Consider the following 26,838-nt stretch of genomic DNA (forward strand, 5'->3'; position numbering starts at 1 on the left):
GTATTATTAACTCTCTTTAATTTTATTAAAATAAATTCGCATAATTTAATTTTTTTTCTTTAAATTTACTTTATCGGAATATTTTCCATTAACCTAGTTCTCAAGTTTTAACTGCGGAACCGTTAAATGGCAACATTGTCATTTAATTGCGAATGGCGAAGGAGGCGGGTCGTTAGTCTACGCGAGTGATTTCTCTTTCGTTTCCTACGAAAAACAATAAATGCGAAGAAGTTTTTTTTTTTAATTATTTCGTTCGTATATTTATATAATGACGAACGGAAATATTTGGTTATTTATACTCGCTCTGTGCTGTTGTATAAGTTTAATTAGAAGTAATGATTCTGCCGATATTAAATTAGATGAAAAAGCCAAGAAACTACATCAGATTGATTCTCTTAATATTTTGGCTTACGTTTTCTTATTAATTCTAACCGTCTGCACCATTTGGTTTTTTAAAAGGAGGAGAATTCGTTACTTGCACGAAACTGGATTAGCTGTTATTTATGGTAAGATTATAAACATATAAACTTATTTTATTTTTATTGTAGGATTTACTGTAAATATTTACTTTATACATTATAAATATATATATACATATTAACAGTACTGTACTTGGTGCGTAAATTTCACTCAGTTTTACTATGTAAATTTTCACTGATTAAATTAATATCAATTGCAATAAATGCTGACAAAAAAAAATGGTAATATTATAGCACAGAATGCTGGATAAATACAAATTTTTAATGAGCACAAATGTAATAGTCGATCAAATATAAAAATTTGTATTTGATCGGCAATTTGTGGCATGTTTCGTGTATCTCTTGCTGTTTTTGCAGCGTAGTTGGCACACAATGTAAACGAGTGTTGAAAAATATAAAAATATATGTGACGTTTCTGTTGGGTATTTGATTTTTGCCCGTCGACGTACAAGATTTAAAAACTGGTGCGTAAATAATCTTATCGTCATCATGATCTCATTTAAAAAAACAATTGGCATTGAAATTCGAATCGTATTTAAAAAAAAAACAATTGGCATTGAAATGCAAACCATAATATGTGGAATAAATTATTTAGATTACAGGTATACCTCGACTTACGTCGTTCCGTTCCCGATTATACGTAGTTTGTCAAAAAAGTATATGGAAAAATAAAAATCAAGTTTAAGTCATTTTATTTGACTTTATGTCTGTCCGCCACAAATATTGAAGTCATAATATCACTAGAAAAATGTTTAAAGCACACATTAAAATATATACATTTACAAGTATATACTGTATTTATAGTACATGCATTCGTAAATTTAGATTACTTTTTTCTGTACTAGATTAAAAACTAAAATTTATTTTATTTGTAAGCTTAAAATAGATCCTTATTAACCATATATTATTAAAAATGCATTAATAAATAAAATACAGAACCGGGAATGGTTTAGCCTAGTGACAAGTAGATTCGGAGACAAGTAAATTCGACTTACGTTGCCTCTCCTGGAACCAATTAGCGACATAAGGTGAGGTATATCTGTATTTGTGTAAAATGTTTTAAAATTATAAAAGGTTAATTTTTTTAACTTTGTCCTGTGGGTGCTGAGAGGGCCTTTTCTCAGGCTTGCGGGTTCGGCCGGTCTCGTAGAATGGTCGGGTGGTGACGGATGAACTGTTCTCCGAAAAATTATCATCCTGGAGACTCGGGACAGGTTTATTGTGACTGTCATCTTAATAAACCTGCATCTCCCCACTTTTGTGTGATTACTCCAACAATGTTGATAGTGTGTGATAAGTCTTCCGTAGAGCCAAAAACTTAGTGCTCATAGATTCATATTGAAAGTATCGTGATATATATTATGGAGAAATATCTTCACATAGACTAGACAGTAACTTATTAATGAAAGTATCAATTTGCTTAGAGCTTTTATTTCTGGTATTGTTAAACTATAAAGACACATTTTTCATTGAGACGAGGTCGTATATATTTATTATAATTAGAGTTTTATTGAGAATTTGACATAGAATTTGAAATTGACCTAAGTTTATGAAAGTGGAAAGAAAACAAAAAATTATGATACTACATAGATTACGAATGAGGACTTTTTATAATGTTAGTGAAAAAATATTTATATATTATTGGCAGTTTTAAATGTATAACTCTCGTTGTTGTTATACAAAGTATATCATTCTAACGAAATATATTCATTATTATTTCAGATGAATTTAACAATTCCATAGAAATGAAACAACTGCCATAAAAACATCAAAACAAGAACTGATATTGAAATAATGTTTTTTCAAATTGAAGTAGATTTAAATTCCATTTTGATTAGTTCGCATGCTAAACTTGAAAATCTAATTTAGTCTCAGATCATACTTGGCTTTGATCCAATTTGGGTTATAGTTAATAAAAATAAGCATGATTTCATATATTAAATATGAATAATTAAAATTGCTTTATATACTGAAATGATTGTCTATTATTTTGTAGATATTAATATATTTACAAATTTTAATATTTTAGTCAAAATACAGAATGGTTTTCGAGTTAGATGATGATGACAGTGCTTGAAAATTTCTTGGCGTTAATTGTTTATAAGAAATGATGAAAAAAAATTTTTAAAAATTCATTTATCATCAAGAAATTAATATCTCTATATTGACTTCATGATTTGCCAAATAACTTTAAGAAATTTATCTATTTAATTTTATCAGTTTTCCTTAGAAACATATATGCTTTTCTGTGGTGATTGGATTCCCTGCATTAGGAAGGACAATTCTGTTGTCTTTTCTATATCCAAAGGTGTTTGTTAGGACACTTCAACATCCTGCTTTGCAATTTTGATCTGACCATTTAAAGTGTTTTAATAGTAGTATGTACTATTTAACAATACTAAGTATTGTATTTTTGTGTGTATAATCCACAGAAAATTTCCAGAACAAAATTAAAACTTTCTCTAAACTCATCTTACCATACTATTGTTTTTAGGCACAAGTTCATAATAGCAATTGTAAATTGGCATATAACTTTCAAGTTGTCCTTTAAACACAGGTAATATGCACAAAAATATGGTAAATATTTTCTCTGAGCGTATGATAACCTTACGTTTTGAGAAGTTAATAAAATGTTTATGTATAACACACTAGCACAATAAATAACAGCTGGAATAAGAAAGATGATGACAGTCAACATGTCCAATTCCATCATAGGCATCAAAATGCTAAATAATCTTATAAGATTTTGTATAAACATTAGAAGATTTTTTCATCAGTTCATTCATTTTGAGATCAGAAGTCATGTAAATTGGTTTTCAAGAATACAATTTAGAATTGATTGCAATATATATGTCATGGACCAAGTGATTAATGTTGTTAATGTCCAGTCATTATGAATAACAACATTACTAATATAAAACCCCTCGTATGTGTGTGCTGTGAATTCCTTAAAACTTTCTTTGTCATTATTTATAATACCCAATTAATCACTTGGTTCATAACAGGTGAATATATATATATATATATATATATATGATGATTGTTTGTTCGCTTTACACGCCTAGGCCGTTTGACCAATTGCTAAGAAACTTGGTAGTTATGTTCAAATACTTCTAAATTAGATCATGTCATACATCCCATCCCAAATTATCAATTGGATATCTATATATTGATTAATTTCTCTTCACATTTGATTGCTGGCTTTACATGTGGCGCCATCTATTGGAAAAAGTTAACTAAATAATTAACTAAACAATTCTTACAAAAAAAAGGATATAATTTTAAAATATATATGTATTATATTCACTGAATTACTCTGACAATGATATAGTGTGGAATAGATGTGCCATTGGGCCACAGCACTTGCCTGTGTGGAGTGTAGTAGTGTTTTGCCCCTGTACATCATACTTTTCCTGTTAGAAATAGAGTCATGCCAGTTATGTATCTAACTCTGTTAGGGAAAAATGTTTGAATTGAAATAATGCAATTCACAGTACAAATCAGAAGTTTGTATATAGTTAACATGGTCCTCTTTCTCTTATGATCTCCATGTCTAGTCTCGACTTTCATCTATCTAAGTCCATTGTCAATATTAAGGAAGGACACAGACAGACGGATGACAGCGGACATTTATAAGTCTATAATTTTTTTCAAATTGTAGCCCAATAAGTACCCTTCAGTAACTGAATGGATAAAACCATCAAATACCTGTAGTCTGTCATGGGTTTGTGCATGGCCAATGGTGTGGCCACATGGAGTTTTCTGGGTTTTATTCATGTTAGTAACACTTAAATTGGGGGCAACTTTACATAAGTCTTCCCAGGATGCATCCTCCTTGGCAGAATGCTCACGTGTTGCATTTCTGTAATCAAATAAACCAATTCTAATAATTTTTCTATAAACACAATATTTACAAGGACATTCTTAACTTCCAGGAAACCTGGACATCCCATCCCCTCCCCTGATTTCATCTCTCCTTGGTAACTTATAAACCCATTGCCCCAAACTTCTTTTACTGATATTGTTTGAGATGCTTTAACATTTGGCCAAATTAATGTCATGCAATGATTTTAAGGCACAAAGTCTTTTTCTGTGCCAATGTTTTTCCTATTTATTATCATGGCAACATTGTTTCATTCAAAACTTGCTGTATTTGTAATCTGTGTAATGTGCACTTTATTCACGTGTTGTCTTACTGTCAAATCTGCTTCTTATGCCACAACTTCAAAAGTTTCCTTTACTTGGATGTTTTTTCTGAGTTCTACTTTTTCAACCTGGTTTCACCAAGATTTTTATGGGATCACATAAAAACAGTTATTCTCACATTTTTACAAGATTTTTTTTTATTTAAAAAATTTTTATATCAAGTGTTTCAGACATTAAGGTTAGCAACTTCGATCACATGCAGGGTCAACACAGATCACACTTTTCAAATATTAATAGTAGAGTAGTAAGTAGTAGTCATTGACTATCCTCTCTTTCAGGAGGAGGATGACAACTACTTCGGTTGAATTAACTTTAACCTCCATCTGCAGAGTCCCTTCTTCCTATGGCTGTGGAGTTGGGAGGAATTTCTGGCCAGAGGAGTCGGAAAAAATGTGTCGACTCTGACTCTGGCATTTTAAATTTAATTTAGTTTTTTTTTTATTTAAATGAAAGAAAATTTATTTTATATTTAATAATTTTTAAAAATGTTTGTGTTTTGTTATAATTCATTTGTTTTAAATAAAAAATGCAACAATTTAATTAAATATGTATCAATAATTTTCTTTGTAGTATTTGTGTTTAGTAGTAAAATTATTTTGATCCAATTGACTCATTCCTTTATTATCTCCATTTTAAATAAGTACTTTATTTTTCTGAATGAGCCAGACTGATCAGATTATATATTTTTCTTTTCTGAACAAGGCACTGAAGTAGCTAGATTGTGCACTTTTTAGTTGGACAAGCTTTTCTGGAAAGTTAAAATTGAAATGCAAAAGCTGTAGAATTTTATCACTCCTCCTTTTTCCTCTTATTAAATATTTGTTAAAAATTAAATTTTTTATACAAATAAATATTAATGTAAGTTAAATATTAAAAATACTAACTATAAAAGTATTTGGGTAAATGTTTGGCACTTCTTTCAGAGTTCAGAGTAGGGTAACCCCCTATGAGTGCCTCTGTCCCCCCATAAAATGACTTGATATTTAATTTAGCCAGAGTCGTGAGTCAGAGCTGGCCTACTAAAATTATCAGGAGTCGTAGTTGGAGTCGAGTATTTTTTTACTGACTTCACAGCCATGCTTCTTCCTATCAGATCCAGTGGTTTGGTAGCATTTGAATAGGAAAATTACATAATATGAAGTTATCAGCATGCACAAAATATGTTTTAAGTGGTTTTCAAAGGTGTTGAGTTTAAATATTTGGTCCATTTTTTGCAAAATTTGATTTATTGACAGATTGATATTCAGTTGTGAATGAAACAGTTTGTTAGTGCTAACATTAGAAAAAAATACATCTTATATCTTTTAGATATTGTATTTTCAATTCCTGTCTACTTGACCAATGAAATTGTGCCATTTCTTATCATCTGAGTATTGCAACAAATATGACAATGATAGGCTAAAATAACCAAATCTTTATATGGTTTGCATTTTAATGTTTGTTATATACAGTAATACCTCGACTTACGCTACCCCAACTTACGCGAACCCGGAGTTACACGATTTTCAAATCTTGTCGATTCGTCTTTTGTTTGAGCGCCACGCAACTCTTGATTACTCACTCTCCCCACATTATTGTTCAGCTTACATGTTTGGATGTGACGCGTGGAATCGACACATAGCTACAATTTATTTTGTATTATTTATTTCTGTGTTTGTTATATCTACGGCGACTCGAGAGACTCTATGTGGTGATTTCTTGTAACCATGAATGAATCAAAAGATGAGATAAGATTAATGAGAACATTTGTTAGCTTACATACATCCGACTTGGATTTTACACAAATTGCGAAATTATACCCTGACTTACGCGGTTATCGCTCGGTCCCACCTATTGCGTAAGTTCGGGGTATTACTGTACTATATTATAGCATTTGATTTATATAACTACAAAGGTTATCTTATGTAAGGGTTTATCATACCAAGTAACCAGTAATACATTTTTAAAATTTTGTTCCTCAACTGTACACAATTTAAAGAGTTTTTAAAATGTGTTAGCTTGGTCACTTAGTGCAATAAACCCTTATGTAAGATAACGTTTGTAGTTATATAAATCAAATTCTATGATATAATATAATAGAAGGGTTAAAAGCATGAAATAATCTTAATGTTTGTACTTACTTTTTGCCCAGACAATGCCAGACTTATCTGCTAGTTCTACAGTATTTTATAAATATTTATTATTGTTTCTCTTTCTCTCATGTAATCATAATATAAACTGCAATAATAAATCTTATGGGGTATTTCCAATAGAGATTTTTGTTGGTGTAATGCAACATTCTCTAGAATTATTTGAAAATATAAAATAATGAAACTTTGAATCAAACACAAATTATTCTTTTGTGAATTAAAAAATTTTAATAAAATTGTTTGGACTTTTAAACTAAATAGGCTTTAAATTCTCTGAAAATCACTTGTTAAAAGGTTGTTAAAATTTTAGTTTTTTTTTTTCTTTTAATGTTATGAAAAATTGTGTTTTGCCATGTGGTGTATAAATTATTTTATACACCACATGGCAAAACACCTACAAATTATTTAATAACACAGATGTTATATTCTTAAGAATAATTAACAACAGTTATTTTTTTATCAGGAAATTCTATAGACAATTCTTCTGTCATTTCTTCTTTAATAAAGTTTTTCCTTTTTTCTCTTGACAGTATTTCCTGAGATAACTTTATTATATAAATTTTTATTTGAAAGTTTTTCTTTAAATTTAAATATTTTTATTTTATTGTTTAATTTTATTGTTCATCAAAATATTTTTAGCTAATTCAAGTATACTGTATGATAAATTACATTGTCTTATGGAATATAGTGGTCTATAACAATATCATCATTATTCTCTTAATCAATGAGTAATTACTTTTCTGTAATTCCCCACTTAAGAAATCACTTGGATCAGTTTTTTGTAAGCAAAGATCAAAACTTTTATGAATGTGGAATCATGCTACAAGAAAGATGGCAACAGGTATTGGACCAAAATGGTCAATATGTAATTTAATAAAATATTTATATATTCCAAGAAAATTGTTTTTTTTTTTTTCCATGGGGGGGAAAAATGAAATTACTTTATTAATAACTCAATAATTTTCAAAGGATTGGGTCTTAGATAAAGAACATACATATCTAAACATAATGTAAATCAAATAGTCTTTATAATTCCAACATTATAACTATGTCAAGCTTTACATGCATTGCTTTTTTCAACATATACATATGTAATTAACTCAGATCTAATCATAAAATTTATACATACATGCACTAATAAAATTATGCACCCATATTTTTGCAGTAATTGAACAATTCTATGTTTCAAACAGGTATGTAAATGATTACAGGTTTAGTCCAATTGCACACCTAAGCAATGCCATCAGAATGTCTTAATATTTCTATTCCGATATCCTATAAAAAGGCTTGCAGAGGCTCATTGTCTTCAGAGTTTTCAGTGTATCTGTTGTTCAGAGGGCTTCAGATGCCAAGCATGCCTGTATAATGCAAAGACATTGCACACAATTCAGAGAATTTAAGAAAGGTCACATTTATCAATTTGAAAAAAGCAGGGATGGATGTTTTGCTGAGTTGTCCACCATCTGGGTTGCTCTGACCTGACTGTGAGATGGTGTTGAGGACAATGGATATATTGGGACACACACATGGCAGTTGGTCTGTCTGGTGCCTCAGACAGACCATCAGAGAGATGATGACCATGAGACAGGCATGAACAGTTGCAATAGTATTATTGTCCATCATCCAAAGACAGACGGATTAGCCTTATGACAGAACCCTGTCTCTTCTCATATGATTGGCAAGTGACTAGCAGACTAGCAGAAGCAAATTTGCATGCACTGCAACTGTTACATATCTTGCCATTAATACTCCAACATCATCAGCTTCATTTTCAATGGTACCATGACAGAAGTATGGACTAGCTACAGACTAGCAATGAATTGTTTTTAGCAACAAAGCTTGTTTGTTTTGGAACAGATGACTACTGTATTAGTGTGGAGAACCACTGGTGAGTGCTTCAATCCTGCTTTAGTGTGAGGGATCTGGCACAGTAACTACAACATTTGTAGGCAAATAGTAGATTCACAAGATAGTAGACGATATTTATATGCCTCCATGCTCAACTGTATCTTGTATTCAGAAAAAAAATTGTACAAGATACTAAAGGTTGCTTTAATTTGTACCACTGTTTGACTGGAAATTGTTCCTTTGCTATGATATTGTAATCACTTATTACTGTTGTCATTACATTTATACTAATAAAGTTTCATTCAGTTACAATAGTACCTCCTCAGTGCATAAACTTTTTTTATCAATGATTTTATATTACAATAAATTCATTTCTTTCAATAAAAGTTGAACTTAGATGAAATAGAAAAATTAATTTGTGTATCCCAAACTTTAAATGTAAATTTTTCTTTTGGTTCAGTCGTAAAATAATAATAATAATGAATTCAATTCTGTCTTTTATTCAGTAATAGTAAAAGTACAATTTGCTTTAGATTTATTGATTTTTAGTTTTTATAAGAAGATTGAATACAGAAGTTTGAAAAATTTAACTATTTATTAATCTAATTGTAAACTGAAAAGCTAAACATTTAAACTGTTTATTGGTAGTGATAATGATTATTTTTGTATTAATTAAATTATTAATAAGTCAGTGAAATATAAATATGACTATTCGAATTATGTTTATTTTTAAATTGTAAATTTTTCATGTTTATAAATTGTCAATAAGTGTTAATAAAATATAGCATTAACCAAACAGTAATGCAATTACTTTGTCATGTTTATGTTAAGCATTCCTATTTAACATTTTATTTTACTGTTAGTTACATTTATTTTTATTAACTTAATTCAAAATTGAACGTTCTTAATATTACTTTTAATTATGTGAAGTGACATTAAGAAAACATTGTATAACTTTACATTAAATTTCATCTAAAGTTAATGTATCACTAAATATAACACTTTTCTTTAATTTAATAATTTATTTATAAAATATGTAATATTATTTGATTTTTTTTATCATTATATTGGATTAAATGCAATATATTTACTTTGTTTTTATTATTTTCTTTGAAGGATTGTTAATGGGTGCCATTATACGTTATGCTGGTGAAGAATCAGAAGTTACACATTTGACAGTTAACTCACCTTCTGAAAATAGATCAATACCTCCTGATAATATATATCTTCCTATGCTTGTAAAAATGCCAACAGGAAACCAAGATAAATTAAAACAGATCAATAAAACATATGCCTATGTTTTTAGAGGTGAACTGACAGATGTATCAAGTAAAAAGTTAGATCAGAAGGTAAGAATTTTATACTAAAATTTTAAAATCAGTCTCAAAGTAACAAAAAGTTATACATGCATGTATCCGTACAATACAAACACACACAAACATACATATCTTACATATTGGTGTTAATCATCAAGTTAAAACTAAATAAGAAATCTATACTACTATATAAAGAGACAATGTATTTTTCGTTTGTGACCACTAACTGTGAAAACTACTGAACCAATCGTTACCAAATTTTAACTGAAGCATCTTTATGACCCCCGGAATGTTTACCACTAATCAAACATGCAGATTTTTTGTTAAACATTTATATAAATTAAAAGATATGATGTAGGGTTAAGGCTTTTATGTCCAACAGATGGCGCTACGAGTATGACACCCTAAGTTTGCTTTTCTGTGAGGATGAACTAAAGCAGATCATCTTCTATCTATCTATATAAATAAAAATGTAATGTTCGTTTGTTCCTACCAATTCCTTTGAAATTTTCACAGAATTTGAATACGCACGTGTTTTTATATAATATACATGTCGAAATTCCCCCCACTGGGGGAGATGAACAGGATTAAGGCTTACCGTAAAGAACTCTGCTTCTATTTCTACTATTTTAGATGTGGTTTTTTGCGTTTTTGATTGTGTTTTAATAGGGTATGTCAACAGAATATACACTAAAAAGGGATTTTTCAATATTCTCCCCGTGGGGGGAGAGACAGGATTAAGGCTTACCTTGAAGAACTTGGCTTCTATTATGCTATTTTAGATGTGAGTTTTTGCGTTTTTGATTGCATTTTAATAGGGTATGCTAAGAGAATGTACACTAAGAAGAAATTTTTTGAAAAATCCCCCCACCTGGGGAAAGTGTTATAAATTTATAATAAATACATTTTGAGCCACAACAACGCGTGGCAGGGTCTGCTAGTATATAATAAAAAAAAATTTAAAGAAATATGTTTTCTTCACAGAAATGAACTAAAAAGTAAAAAAATATTTTCTTTGGTTTTTTCGGTATTCTTAATATCGTGAGACCAAAAATAAACACATGGGACATTCATGTTTAGAAATATTCTTAGTTACACTTTCTATCAATTTTTATGGGCTTCACCATGAGTGTCCACAACATTTATTTTTGGTTGCATAATACCAAGAATACTGTGAAAACTGAATAAAATTTATTTTTTACTTTTTAATGCATTCATGTAAATAAAAGCATTTCTTTAAAACTTTTTATACTTTTTTCCTATTTCTTTTTACTCTACTCTGAGGGCAAGTTTTTTCAGCAAAATCATTGTAGGTTTATCTAGTCCCACAATCGGGAAGCCAGGTGGTGTGGGAAAAGCCCAACATATTTGGACTGGATCACCCCCAAAAAATTCCTGGGGTTTTTTAACCTACGTGGATTTGATGCTGGATTCTTCAGGAACAAAATCTAATTATTTAATTTTTCTGCTTTCAGAGTAATGCACAATAATCATAGAAACATTGAATAACAATTTTGATTCCTATTTTACAGAAGAAATTACCAGATTTGTTGTCCCCAGTGTCTGTAATGTTATGAACAGAGGAGTGTACTTTTGTTGGAGTGGAAATGAGACTGTCTTGTTGATTGTATATTAGTACATTTTAATTAGTAACTAAGCAGAAGTGCCATTTTAGTAATTTTAAATTGCACCATTAAATTCTTTGTGAAAAATTAAGTCTATTAGATCACTTTTTAGCCCAGTAGACTAGTTGTCTTTAGTTTTTATAGTGTACAAACAAACATACATTCAGAAATACAATAAGAGATCACTTAATGCTGACTCAATTGACACTGATTTGATATAATGCGGTCTGCTCAAAGCCTTAAAAAGTGCTCAAAATTTACACTGATTCAAATTAACACGGCAGTTGATTGATTTGTATATAATACGATTATTTACAAACATGAACCAATCAGCAAAAGGTGTTATCTCGTCGTAGTACTGTATTTTCCTTAAATCTATCTTTGTTTGGTGCAATGTTGGAAAAGATATAACATCATGGATGCCATATGCAATGTTGACTTTGCTTGGCAAGAATTAACTGATAAATGCATGAACAGAGTGTGGAAGAAGTTATAGCTGGAGATATCCAAGAATTCTCAAAGAGAAGAGCCTATTGCTATATCGTTAGATTGACCAAATTGTCAACCTAATGATACAGCAGGACTAGGAAATTTAGACAAGCAAGATATTGAAGAGTTACTGCNTTTACATTCCAAAGATAAAGTTTTTCTTTTCTTGTTTGATGCAGAAGAATTAGTTCTACTTCGTTTGGATGACATAGTAGTCTCTTGAGTCTCCGTAGATATAACAAACACAGAAATAAATAACACAAAATAAATTATAGCTATGTGTGGATTCTGCGCAACACATCCGAACATGTAAGCTGAACAATAGTGTGGGGGGAGTGAGTAATCAATTGTTGCGTGGCACTCAAACAAAAGACGAATCGACGAGATTTGAAAATCGCGTAAGTCGGGGTATGGGGTATTACTGTACTGCTCCACACTTCAGTGGTGAATACTATGCCCCCCCCTTATTTTGTTTGATTTAAAAATTACTAATTTATTTTTATAAATAAATTTTATTNAGGGTAATTGTTTGGCACTTCTTTCAGAGTTCAGAGTAGGGTAACCCCCTATGAGTGCCTCTGTCCCCCCATAAAATGACTTGATATTTAATTTAGCCAGAGTCGTGAGTCAGAGCTGGCCTACTAAAATTATCAGGAGTCGTAGTTGGAGTCGAGTATTTTTTTACTGACTTCACAGCCATGCTTCTTCCTATCAGATCCAGTGGTTTGGTAGCATTTGAATAGGAAAATTACATAATATGAAGTTATCAGCATGCACAAAATATGTTTTAAGTGGTTTTCAAAGGTGTTGAGTTTAAATATTTGGTCCATTTTTTGCAAAATTTGATTTATTGACAGATTGATATTCAGTTGTGAATGAAACAGTTTGTTAGTGCTAACATTAGAAAAAAATACATCTTATATCTTTTAGATATTGTATTTTCAATTCCTGTCTACTTGACCAATGAAATTGTGCCATTTCTTATCATCTGAGTATTGCAACAAATATGACAATGATAGGCTAAAATAACCAAATCTTTATATGGTTTGCATTTTAATGTTTGTTATATACAGTAATACCTCGACTTACGCTACCCCAACTTACGCGAACCCGGAGTTACACGATTTTCAAATCTTGTCGATTCGTCTTTTGTTTGAGCGCCACGCAACTCTTGATTACTCACTCTCCCCACATTATTGTTCAGCTTACATGTTTGGATGTGACGCGCGGAATCGACACATAGCTACAATTTATTTTGTATTATTTATTTCTGTGTTTGTTATATCTACGGCGACTCGAGAGACTCTATGTGGTGATTTCTTGTAACCATGAACGAATCAAAAGATGAGATAAGATTAATGAGAACATTTGTTAGCTTACATACATCCGACTTGGATTTTACACAAATTGCGAAATTATACCCCGACTTACGCGGTTATCGCTCGGTCCCACCTATTGCGTAAGTTCGGGGTATTACTGTACTATATTATAGCATTTGATTTATATAACTACAAAGGTTATCTTATGTAAGGGTTTATCATACCAAGTAACCAGTAATACATTTTTAAAATTTTGTTCCTCAACTGTACACAATTTAAAGAGTTTTTAAAATGTGTTAGCTTGGTCACTTAGTGCAATAAACCCTTATGTAAGATAACGTTTGTAGTTATATAAATCAAATTCTATGATATAATATAATAGAAGGGTTAAAAGCATGAAATAATCTTAATGTTTGTACTTACTTTTTGCCCAGACAATGCCAGACTTATCTGCTAGTTCTACAGTATTTTATAAATATTTATTATTGTTTCTCTTTCTCTCATGTAATCATAATATAAACTGCAATAATAAATCTTATGGGGTATTTCCAATAGAGATTTTTGTTGGTGTAATGCAACATTCTCTAGAATTATTTGAAAATATAAAATAATGAAACTTTGAATCAAACACAAATTATTCTTTTGTGAATTAAAAAATTTTAATAAAATTGTTTGGACTTTTAAACTAAATAGGCTTTAAATTCTCTGAAAATCACTTGNTATATTTCTGCATTTTCACTGGTCCTTATCTTATGTATAGCTGTAACACTTTCATATATTCTGTTTCTATTATTTTCTTCTTGTCTACATCACTGAGAATTCAGTACTTACCTAATGTCAATAACTATCGATATTATTGTGTATTTGTAATCAATCTTTTCAAGATATCAAATTATAAATTAATTTGGTTAATGACTAATAAATGAACTGTGTCATCAAAGACAAAGTTTGTTTCATTTCATTTCCTTTTTATGTTCTACTAACTTGAATAGTTAAAGAAAAGTAAACTGAATTATTTCAGATACTAATCTATAAGCAGCAAACTTCCAAAATGACTTGAAAGTTTAGGAAAAGTTCATAATTATTCTTAATTTCTATAATTTTTTGCAAAGTTTAGATTATTACTAATAATTTTTTATTGATAATAATAATAATCAACTTTGTTAATAAACTTTAAAATCTTATTCTCTTTCATACAGATCTCCATTTAACAAATTCCCTTTTAGTGAATCTTGGTTTAATAGGTCAACTTTCTTGACCTAGATAGTTCAATGCCATAAGTCAAATAAGCATTTACTGTTAATGAAAAAATGTATGCTTTCTATTCCTTTTTTTATAGAATTTACTAAAAAAAATTTTGAAGTAATTCAAACAGTAATGTGATAGTCACATAAACATTGAAAACCACTGGTTTGAGCACAGATGTATATGGAAGTTTTAATGGATGTGCAAAAATTAAATTTTTTGATGAAATCACAAGAAATTAACAAAGTATTTGAGAATAACTATATGATCTCTTTTCTCATCATAGCAATAAAATAATAATTTACTGGTTTTAGGTATTTCATGTTTACATTTTTAGCTTCAAATTGATGTACACACACTCAGCAATAGTATATAAATCAAAAAACAAAACACCTTAATTTGCTGAGAAAAAATTTAATGTAAAGCTAACGTTTTCAGCCAAATCAGTTGGCCATCGTCAGGCTAAGAACATTCGAATATAAATCATAAATATAATCTCAGCAAATTAAGGTTTTTTGTTTTTTGATTTAGCTTCAAAGATAAAAAATTATTTAATGAAAAACAACATTAATCATATTGATTCATCTTTGTATATAGTTATGTATATTGGATTATTTATTGAAAAAATTCTATTTTTGATTGTATGATTAAATTAATTTACTTTATTTGATTCACTTTCATATAAAATTATACATAAAAATAATACAGTAGAGCATCGATTATCTGATCCCCGATTAACCATCACATCGGTTAACTGACCGTTCTAGTCAGCAAATTTCAAATGTCTGCTAGTGATGTGGCACTACAATATTTGGTTGTGTCTTGGCTACTTTAATATTATTTTTGTTAAATTTTTGCGTGTTTTAGCTGGCATCAACAGCTCGACCATAGACGGGAGGCCAGTATTTAAACGAGACTTAATTTTCTAATTATGAGTGGTTGTNTAAAATTAATTTTTAGGAGGAGGGGTAACATTAATTACTTTGGTCAAAAAATTATATTTATTCCATGTAGACTCTACTGAGTTGTTGATAGAGAATAATCCATGAATTCTGTCTTCTGGATTTTTGCAAACAACATTATTAGTACAAAAAGCATTGTTAGAAAGTGTTGATAGACGCAAATATTCAAAATCCTTACAGTCAAACATGTAGTGATTTAAAGTCGCATGTCCTTCCTTACAAAACGGACACATTTAAGGTGAACGTAGATCAATACACAAATGTTGCCATGTTAAACGAAACTTGTTTAGATGAATCTGTATTATCGTTTTTTTTAACAATAAACAGTAGCTGCTGATAATAAATGTAAAAACATCGGTTTGTTTAATATATCTGGGTACCATAAATGGTACTTAGCCTTAAGAATCCTGTCCCCTTCTCTCAAGAAAAGATTACCAAACTCTTGTAAAATTGTATCTGCGTAATATTTCAAAACATCTGGAGAGGAATCTATCAATGAGAGTGAGATACCTATTCTATTAAATAGATTCTCTAGTTTAGTAAACCAACAGAATTTGAACGATCTTTTCGATGAAAACTTCTTCAATGTAGAATAAGCCTCACATTCCAAGGATGATGGGTCAGAGATTATGTTTCTCAGAAAATTTAAGGTTAATTTGACAAAGTGTTTCCGGGGAAACTCAAGGCCCAATTCAGATTTGATTGCATATGATGGGATCGACCTCTCAAGACCAAACAGACAACGAAAAAACATCAGTTCTATAGAGTCAATACCCTCAAAACAAAAAGGCTCCCAAAAGGGCAAACCGTAAGACCAACTCGAAGTAAAAAGAGAGGCAGCAAGTTTTTTACACAAACCCATATGACTGTTTTTAACCCTTCTCAAGATTTCTATTATAACATTTATTTTGGAAAATGCTTTGCCTTTAACGTAAGAAATGTAATTTTGGAATTAGCCAGTAGCTGAGAGACGAATCCCCAAATATATAACTTCATTAACAATACTGACTCCTTTACCGTTTAAGAAAAACTTATCAGCTTTTCTTAGCCTTCCACCATGTCTAAAAATTATTATTTTCGATTTGGATAAATTAATTCTCAAACCCAAATTGGAGGAATAATTATATAACCTGTCTAATTTCCTTTGTAGATGAATCGGGGTGGTGGATAACACCACTGTATCATCAGCAAATTGAAGTAAATGGACTTCATAATCTCCCAGAGAAATGGAATCTTTATTTAAATCATCAAAAACTTGTACCATATCATTAACATAACAAATAAACAATATTGGACTTAAGGAATCACCCTGTGGTAAACCCTTTTCTAATGAAAAAGCATCTGTAGACCCGGCACTAGTGGAAACGCTTGCCTTCAATCCTGAAAATAAACATTGAATAATATCAATAAACTTGTCAGAGATTTCCAAGCATTTTCAATTTAAATAACAAAATCTTCAAAACAACACTGTCAAAGGCTTTCTCATAGTCAATGAATGCTGCAAGTAAACATTGTCTTTTCTTTGATAGTTGTCTGCAAATAATGGAGTGGAGAATCAAAATATTACTTAAAGTGCTCTTCTGAGGTTGGAAAGCAAATTGCACTGGTTGAATCAATTTCCTCTCTTTAGCCAAATACCCAATCTACACTGCTGGCCATTAAAATTGCAACACAAAGAAAAAAAGCAAATAAAAAAAAGATATTTATTGTACATAAACAGTATGGCATGAAGACAAAATGATTAAATTTGCAAGCCGTTTGGGGGTTTACAGGGGTGCGAAATTAGTAGACACAGTTGCCACCCCTGGCAGCTAAAACAGCCCTTATCCGGTTAGGCATAGAGTCAAACTGGGCTTGGATGACAGAAATGGGCAACTTTTTCCATGCTGCTTCAAGTCTGTGCTACGCTTCATTGACTGTATTAGCAGGAGAGGGGCGGCGGGTCAGTCTCTCAGCAACCCATGACCAGATGTTTTCAATTGGTGAGAGATCTGGAGACCGTGCAGGCCAGGGCAACAATCAAATACCCTCTGTATCGAGAAAGGTCAGAACACGACGTGCAACATGAGGTCTTGCATTATCTTGTTGGAAGATGGAATTTCGCAGGCCTCGAAGATAGGGCACAACCACTGGACGTAAGATGTCAGAAATGTATCGATCTGCATTCAAATTACCGTCGATCCGAACTAGAGATGTGCGTGTAATGTACCCAATAGCTGCCCATATCATCACACCAGGTGCAGGGCTCCTATGCCAATATCAAATACAAGCAGGTAACGAGTGGTCTCCTCGGAGCCTCCAGACATGTATACAGCCATCAGAATGCTGCAAGAAGAACTGGGACTCGTCTGAAAAGACAACATTGTGCCACACCTGTATCCAGCTTTGTCGTTGGGCACACCAGAGTCACCATCTCTCTCTATGCTGCATTGTCAAGGGAAGCCAAAGTAATGGTCGCCGTGCTGAAAGTCCATGCTGCTGCAAACATCGTCGCACTGTACGAGCAGATACTGGACATGCTGCAAACAAGCACATTGCCTGACTAATGGTCCATGATGTGGTTGTATGGTTTTGCACAGCCGACCTCACAATATGTCTATCCTCTTGGGCGTTAGTCATGGGAGGGCGTTGAGATCCTGCATTCCGTTCAGTAAGACCCTCAGCAACCCATTGATTCCATATTCGCATGACAGTGGTTGGATTTCGACCAGTGCGAGTGGCAATATTACGGAATGATAATCCACACTTTAGGGCAGGCAACAATCCTGCCTCTATCGAATTCTGGCACTTGCTGGTAAGCATTTCTTCTTCTTATTCGAGGCATAACACGATATTCTGATGAAACCCTGACCTTACAAAGCAATTTCCAAATGAGAAATTCACTGCACAACTTTTCTTTTATGCAGTGCTTCAGATGTCGTTTGTCCCTCCTGCTTCGTCTAAATACGCTGAAATACTAATCATTTGTATATCCCAACCTCTTCTTCCTTTCATATGATTTTGACGTTCGTACGATCATTCCTTCCTGGTGTTGCAATTTTAATGGCCAGCAGTGTATGTGCCAAAATAGAGGTAAATATTTTTCGAACTACAGGCAACAGCAATATTGGTTGAAAGTTAGCGGGCTCATCTAGTGAACCTATTTTTATGGATAACTTTTACCTTTACCTCTAACCATGAATTCGGAATTCTAGCAGTGTCAAAACCCGATTAAATAACTTGGCCAAGTAAGGAACCAAAGTTTTCTTAGAGTAAACAAATAAAGACGGTGAAACATTATCCACCCCGGGAGCAGAATGAATTCGCATCTTTTGAAGTGCTGTATTCACCTCTGTATCAGAGATAGGAAGATCTAAAGTAGGATCAACAACAAAAGAAGCCACTGGTAGTGACAGAATTGGGGGTAAATTCTATGTATTTAAACTAACTAGCTGTTGATAATAAATAAACCAGTCAGTCAAGGAAATCTCTTGGTCTAGTATACACCTGACCCGACAAAAACGACCTATCCAATACCAAAAGGTCTTAGTCTCTAATCCCAGCCATCTGTAAAGCAAAATTACATAAATATTTCCTCTTTTTGGTCCTGATAAGTGAATTATATTGTTGTTTTAAATTTAAAAAGGAAGCCAAATCAGCCTGACTATTAAATCTGCGGAATTTGCCCAAGGCAATGTTCCTCGCTCGCTTCTGAATGTAACATGATTTATCAAACCAAAGGGGACGAATCCTCCTATAAGGTTCAACACCTTCAATTAACACATTTAGTCTTCTTGCGACAGAGCATAGCTCAGATAACATAATGCCATAGAACTCATCAACAGACACAGAATCAAAGTTAATATTTCGGAAACTCAGTGATACAGCGTCGCCAAACAATTCTACTTTAGAATCATTCCAAACGTAACGAGTCTTGGTGGGACAAAGCCCGTCAACAAAGAAAGATCTGTTTCTGGTCAACAACTCTAATTCCACTGGAAAATGGTCCGAAGATGAGAGAGACCCAACACGAAGGGATTCAACCCTATGAACCAGATTCTGAGAAATGACAATAAAGTCTATAACCGAGCTACCCACTTTCGACAAAAAAGTTAGTTCACCTGGGAAATCTCCCTTAGTACGACCATTAAGGAGAATAAAATTGTGTTCAATCAACCAACACAGAAACTGTCTCCCGGCCGTGTCGACCTTTAAATCCTTTGACCGTCTGACATCAAAAATGTTGGGAGAGGCTACATTCAAATGTGAATCAATTTCTTGACCAATATGGACGTTAAAATTGCCCATTATCACAATTCCTTGATAGTGCAAAGACCAAGAGTTCAAAATAGAGGAAAACAAGTCTAAGCGTAAGCCCTTCTGCCTCTGTGATCCAGCATATACCACCAGCACCAGGATATTTCTAGGTTCGAGAACCGAGTAAAGTGATAAGCCAATCACCATCAAATCAGGATAAATTTTCAATAACTTAAAATGCCCTCTAACTTCATCAAAAAAGAACAAAATACCACCACGGGGTCTACCCAGCCCCAGTGGCTTTTCCGCTGGAATCATAAAATACCTCCAGTTAACTAGAAGAAAGTTAGCAAAAAATTTCCATCCACTGAAACCATCCAGGTTTCAACAAGAGCTAAACAAATTAAACCTGGTCGTTTAATCATATAACCCAACAGAGAACACTTATACTAAACCTACAACAATTCCAAAAAAACGACGTTTCCGAATAACTACTCGAACCTAACTGGTCTGGGCACGATGAAGTTGAAAGTCTCTCCAAACCGACTCTCCTGCGGGGAGGAAAATTCAAAATAAAAAAGAAACAGGCACCTCTGTTAAGCGATGGCCCGAGATAGAATACATAAATCTCTTGTCATCTACATATAATACGTCAGCTCGCAAAAAAACTCGAAGATCAGCTTCCCGGTATTCTTTTAAAAAAGTAACCAGGTTTTTATGGCGAACACGGGAATTAAACGACAGATCTAGTGCCAACCTAAATTTCACCGGCCTTTCCCTGCCCTCTTGTTGAGTTTTCGTCTGAAATTTTTGCAATAAATAATTTTGACATTTCCAGGATGACAACTGGATGCTATAAAATTCCTGAGCTTTACCTCTCAAACAGGAAACACCAACAATATTATGCCCCGACAGATCAGTCGCATCCAATTCCTTAGAAAATAAGTTAGCAATATAATCCCGCAAATCCAACTCGAGCGGAATTCTATGATTAAACAACATTAAATTGCTTCTGTTTGAAGCATTAACTTGTCTATCATAGGCAAAGGAGTGTAACTCACCAATGTCGTCCAAAGGTAACTGATGTTGCTGTTCCAATTTATCTAATCGTGAACATACTTTAGAAAAGTCAAGTTTCCAATTTTTTTACCGAGGACAAGGTTGACTGGTTGGCCATTTCCAGATTGGCGAGCCTATCTTCGATACACTTCAACTGCATCATTACTGCATTTAAAGTTGTCTCCAAATATTGCCGTAAAGTTAACAATTCTTCTTTATCTGAGTCCGGAGGAGATTGCCTCTTAAAATAATGCTCTAACTTTGGATATTTTACACCCAGATCACTCAGTAAACAATGATGTTTAGTTCCCTTCCGTTCTTCTTGGGTTTGCTTTAACACTTCTGGAGGAGTATGTGGGAACATTTCCAAAAAAAAAAAAAAAAATAGAACTAATGACGCAGAATAGCACAATTGAGCAAAAAAACGCACCAACTTAGGTAGCAAATAAATAAAAGACTCGGTAATTTACAATAAAAAAAAGTGTTAACGAAATCTCCGACAAAAAGTCACCAGCAGCTGAGGTTACTCAACAGTGCCCCCCCCATTTCCTTAGTAAAAGTTTGGTAACAATAACCGAAATTGTTGATCAAATTGTAACAAATGATCCAGTTTTTGAAAGGAATGCAAAAGCAAGATGAGGCGTTTTGGATGCAGTCTCCTACTGACATTTGCTTAAGGAAAGAAAAAGAAAGCAACAAACGAAACTACACGACTTTAACACAAAGAAACAAGAATTTCAGAAGAGCCTGGACCTTTGTCACAAAAAAAAAATGAACTTTATATTTCTGTGTGCATATGTTTGTGTGTTATTTAACATATATTATTATGCAAATTGATAAACAAATAACTTAAAATTAAAGTAAAACCTATTTATTTTTGGCAACGTGTTCCCCTTTCCCTATTTACTCTATGTTAAAATGACTTTGTTTAACACTGTTTCATTTAGTGCTTTGTTGTCTAGGAACACATCCCCTGCATTAAGTGGGGTCTTACTGTACATATAGAATAAAAAAATAATTAAACAACAGTCGACTCGCCTTAAAGTAAACTCTCACATTAAAGTGGATTTTGCCATTACCCTGGCAAAACACCATTGTTACAATGTTAATTTTCATAAGATAAAGCAAACAAAAATTTTACCAGAATTCATTAAAGTGAACTGTAAATTACCTTTGCATCTCCCAAGAAATAACTGTTTTCAATAATGATTTTATTATTCACATTGAAAAGTGTAAAAAGCAAAGTGGTACTGTAATAAATGTTCTATTTTGAGTAGAATAGAATAGATTTTCTTCTTCTAGTAAGCAAAGATGGATTTGACTTCCAATTATAGAGTAATTCAAATGTCTGGTTTTATCAGACAATTCTGCTATACTCAGAAAATAGGAATTAAACTTTAAGGATGTCCACTCCTTTAAATGGGCGAGGTCCTGTGCAAGCACATGCTAGTACAGTGCTAGTTTGCATATCATACAGTGCATACAGTAATGCCAGGTTTGGCTACTTTGCACCAAATTTGGCTCCTCTTTTTACTCTTGATGCTGAAAGATACTTTCTACTTTTTCAAACAATCTTCAACAGAAAAAAATCACAAATATTTTTTAGCTTTGTTTTGTTTAACCTTTATAAAAGCTCTGTGTGTGTGTGTGAATTCCTTATAACTCTTGCAATGTTTGTTCAATCCAGATGAAATTTTGGTTATTGGGCTTCAGTTTGAAGAAATTGTAGACCTATAAATTCCCACTGTCATCTATCCATTCATCCGTCTTTCCTTAATCTTGAGAATGGAGTTAGATAGATGAAAGACAAAACCAGATATGGAAACCTTAGGGGCAGGAGGCCTGATTAACTATATAGGAACTTCTGATGCAAATTAGAAGTCACATTATTTCAATTCAAAAATTTTTCTCTGAAAAAGTGTAAAGCTTAGTTCACACCGAGCACGATTTTCTAGTGAAAGCGAAAAACAGAGCGAATAACCCATCAAACAAATCATGTTTGACTGGTTATTCACTTTTTTTTTCGCTTTTGCTAGCGAATCGCGTTCAGTGTGAACTAAGCTTTAGATAGATAACTAGCACGACCGTATTGTTAAATGAAAAGTATGATGTACAGGAGCAAGTCACTACTAATTTGAGGTGGAGAGAAAATATATTAAATTAAATAAATTCAAACTATGATTGTCACAATGCTGGACTGCAATTTTTAATGCTGCAATAAATAATTGCTCATATTCATTTTATGTTCTGATAAAAAGTGTAGGCTACTTATTTTGCAGAAATATTAGCTATAGAATAAATGTTTTATCGATTTCAGATTGGTGATCACACTTATGTTGCAGTGACATCAGCGACCTCATTTAGTTCATGCTTGACGAGGGAATTTCTCTTAAGTTACATTTTTAAATATTTTGGCAAATGGTGTATTTTAAACTAACTTCATTAAATTTAAATTTTAAAAAAGATTGCCGCATTGTATCACTTCTATAACAAATTAAAAAAAAATCTTCTTGTAATGACTGACCACATGACATTCTATTATCCAATTGGAAGTAATGAGTCTGTTATTTTAAATGTATTATTGCACTTCAATTATGTTCCGACAGACAGTATAAGCTATTGAATTTGTAGAAATATTAGTTACTTTCCTTGAAATTGTACTCTTCTCAATTATTCAATCTCTAGTTTCTATGAAAAGTATCCATCGTACTTGATGGGAGAATTTCTAGTTCTGATATACAGTAATACCCTGAACTTACACGCTAGGTGGGACCGAGTGGTAACCGCGTAAGTCGGGGTATAATTACGCATATAAATACATACAAATAATTTTTAATTGGGGCTGGAGACTAAAGAAAACAATAATTTAGAAAAAAATGTTTAATAAAATTTTAGATAATACATATGTATAACAAATTACGCCTATATTATTTTACAATTTTTCACATTTACTTGATNAAATATTTATATATTCCAAGAAAATTGTTTTTTTTTTTTTCCATGGGGGGGAAAAATGAAATTACTTTATTAATAACTCAATAATTTTCAAAGGATTGGGTCTTAGATAAAGAACATACATATCTAAACATAATGTAAATCAAATAGTCTTTATAATTCCAACATTATAACTATGTCAAGCTTTACATGCATTGCTTTTTTCAACATATACATATGTAATTAACTCAGATCTAATCATAAAATTTATACATACATGCACTAATAAAATTATGCACCCATATTTTTGCAGTAATTGAACAATTCTATGTTTCAAACAGGTATGTAAATGATTACAGGTTTAGTCCAATTGCACACCTAAGCAATGCCATCAGAATGTCTTAATATTTCTATTCCGATATCCTATAAAAAGGCTTGCAGAGGCTCATTGTCTTCAGAGTTTTCAGTGTATCTGTTGTTCAGAGGGCTTCAGATGCCAAGCATGCCTGTATAATGCAAAGACATTGCACACAATTCAGAGAATTTAAGAAAGGTCACATTTATCAATTTGAAAAAAGCAGGGATGGATGTTTTGCTGAGTTGTCCACCATCTGGGTTGCTCTGACCTGACTGTGAGATGGTGTTGAGGACAATGGATATATTGGGACACACACATGGCAGTTGGTCTGTCTGGTGCCTCAGACAGACCATCAGAGAGATGATGACCATGAGACAGGCATGAACAGTTGCAATAGTATTATTGTCCATCATCCAAAGACAGACGGATTAGCCTTATGACAGAACCCTGTCTCTTCTCATATGATTGGCAAGTGACTAGCAGACTAGCAGAAGCAAATTTGCATGCACTGCAACTGTTACATATCTTGCCATTAATACTCCAACATCATCAGCTTCATTTTCAATGGTACCATGACAGAAGTATGGACTAGCTACAGACTAGCAATGAATTGTTTTTAGCAACAAAGCTTGTTTGTTTTGGAACAGATGACTACTGTATTAGTGTGGAGAACCACTGGTGAGTGCTTCAATCCTGCTTTAGTGTGAGGGATCTGGCACAGCAACTACAACATTTGTAGGCAAATAGTAGATTCACAAGATAGTAGACGATATTTATATGCCTCCATGCTCAACTGTATCTTGTATTCAGAAAAAAAATTGTACAAGATACTAAAGGTTGCTTTAATTTGTACCACTGTTTGACTGGAAATTGTTCCTTTGCTATGATATTGTAATCACTTATTACTGTTGTCATTACATTTATACTAATAAAGTTTCATTCAGTTACAATAGTACCTCCTCAGTGCATAAACTTTTTTTATCAATGATTTTATATTACAATAAATTCATTTCTTTCAATAAAAGTTGAACTTAGATGAAATAGAAAAATTAATTTGTGTATCCCAAACTTTAAATGTAAATTTTTCTTTTGGTTCAGTCGTAAAATAATAATAATAATGAATTCAATTCTGTCTTTTATTCAGTAATAGTAAAAGTACAATTTGCTTTAGATTTATTGATTTTTAGTTTTTATAAGAAGATTGAATACAGAAGTTTGAAAAATTTAACTATTTATTAATCTAATTGTAAACTGAAAAGCTAAACATTTAAACTGTTTATTGGTAGTGATAATGATTATTTTTGTATTAATTAAATTATTAATAAGTCAGTGAAATATAAATATGACTATTCGAATTATGTTTATTTTTAAATTGTAAATTTTTCATGTTTATAAATTGTCAATAAGTGTTAATAAAATATAGCATTAACCAAACAGTAATGCAATTACTTTGTCATGTTTATGTTAAGCATTCCTATTTAACATTTTATTTTACTGTTAGTTACATTTATTTTTATTAACTTAATTCAAAATTGAACGTTCTTAATATTACTTTTAATTATGTGAAGTGACATTAAGAAAACATTGTATAACTTTACATTAAATTTCATCTAAAGTTAATGTATCACTAAATATAACACTTTTCTTTAATTTAATAATTTATTTATAAAATATGTAATATTATTTGATTTTTTTTATCATTATATTGGATTAAATGCAATATATTTACTTTGTTTTTATTATTTTCTTTGAAGGATTGTTAATGGGTGCCATTATACGTTATGCTGGTGAAGAATCAGAAGTTACACATTTGACAGTTAACTCACCTTCTGAAAATAGATCAATACCTCCTGATAATATATATCTTCCTATGCTTGTAAAAATGCCAACAGGAAACCAAGATAAATTAAAACAGATCAATAAAACATATGCCTATGTTTTTAGAGGTGAACTGACAGATGTATCAAGTAAAAAGTTAGATCAGAAGGTAAGAATTTTATACTAAAATTTTAAAATCAGTCTCAAAGTAACAAAAAGTTATACATGCATGTATCCGTACAATACAAACACACACAAACATACATATCTTACATATTGGTGTTAATCATCAAGTTAAAACTAAATAAGAAATCTATACTACTATATAAAGAGACAATGTATTTTTCGTTTGTGACCACTAACTGTGAAAACTACTGAACCAATCGTTACCAAATTTTAACTGAAGCATCTTTATGACCCCCGGAATGTTTACCACTAATCAAACATGCAGATTTTTTGTTAAACATTTATATAAATTAAAAGATATGATGTAGGGTTAAGGCTTTTATGTCCAACAGATGGCGCTACGAGTATGACACCCTAAGTTTGCTTTTCTGTGAGGCATTATGCTTTTCTGTGAAAATGAACTAAAGCAGATCATCTTCTATCTATCTATATAAATAAAAATGTAATGTTCGTTTGTTCCTACCAATTCCTTTGAAATTTTCACAGAATTTGAATACGCACGTGTTTTTATATAATATACATGTCGAAATTCCCCCCACTGGGGGAGATGAACAGGATTAAGGCTTACCGTAAAGAACTCTGCTTCTATTTCTACTATTTTAGATGCGGTTTTTTGCGTTTTTGATTGC

At 31.9% G+C, this 26,838-nt stretch overlaps 1 protein-coding gene across 1 annotated transcript in view; it reads left to right on the forward strand.

Moving 5' to 3' along the window:
- Positions 1-146: 146 nt before the first annotated feature.
- Positions 147-26,838, forward strand: part of LOC111636089 (sodium/hydrogen exchanger 7-like) — a 63,716-nt gene continuing 37,024 nt past the window's right edge. Inside the window, exons 1-2 of the mRNA XM_023381259.1 lie at positions 147-506; positions 9,779-10,011. Coding sequence (XP_023237027.1) covers positions 269-506; positions 9,779-10,011 — 471 coding nt within the window. The 5' untranslated portion in view covers positions 147-268. The remainder of the gene's footprint in view (positions 507-9,778; positions 10,012-26,838) is intronic.

The sequence above is a fragment of the Centruroides sculpturatus genome, unplaced genomic scaffold (genome assembly GCF_000671375.1).
Source record: "Centruroides sculpturatus isolate CEXI.00-Female unplaced genomic scaffold, Cexi_2.0 scaffold731, whole genome shotgun sequence".
Taxonomy (NCBI): Eukaryota; Metazoa; Arthropoda; class Arachnida; order Scorpiones; family Buthidae; genus Centruroides; species Centruroides sculpturatus.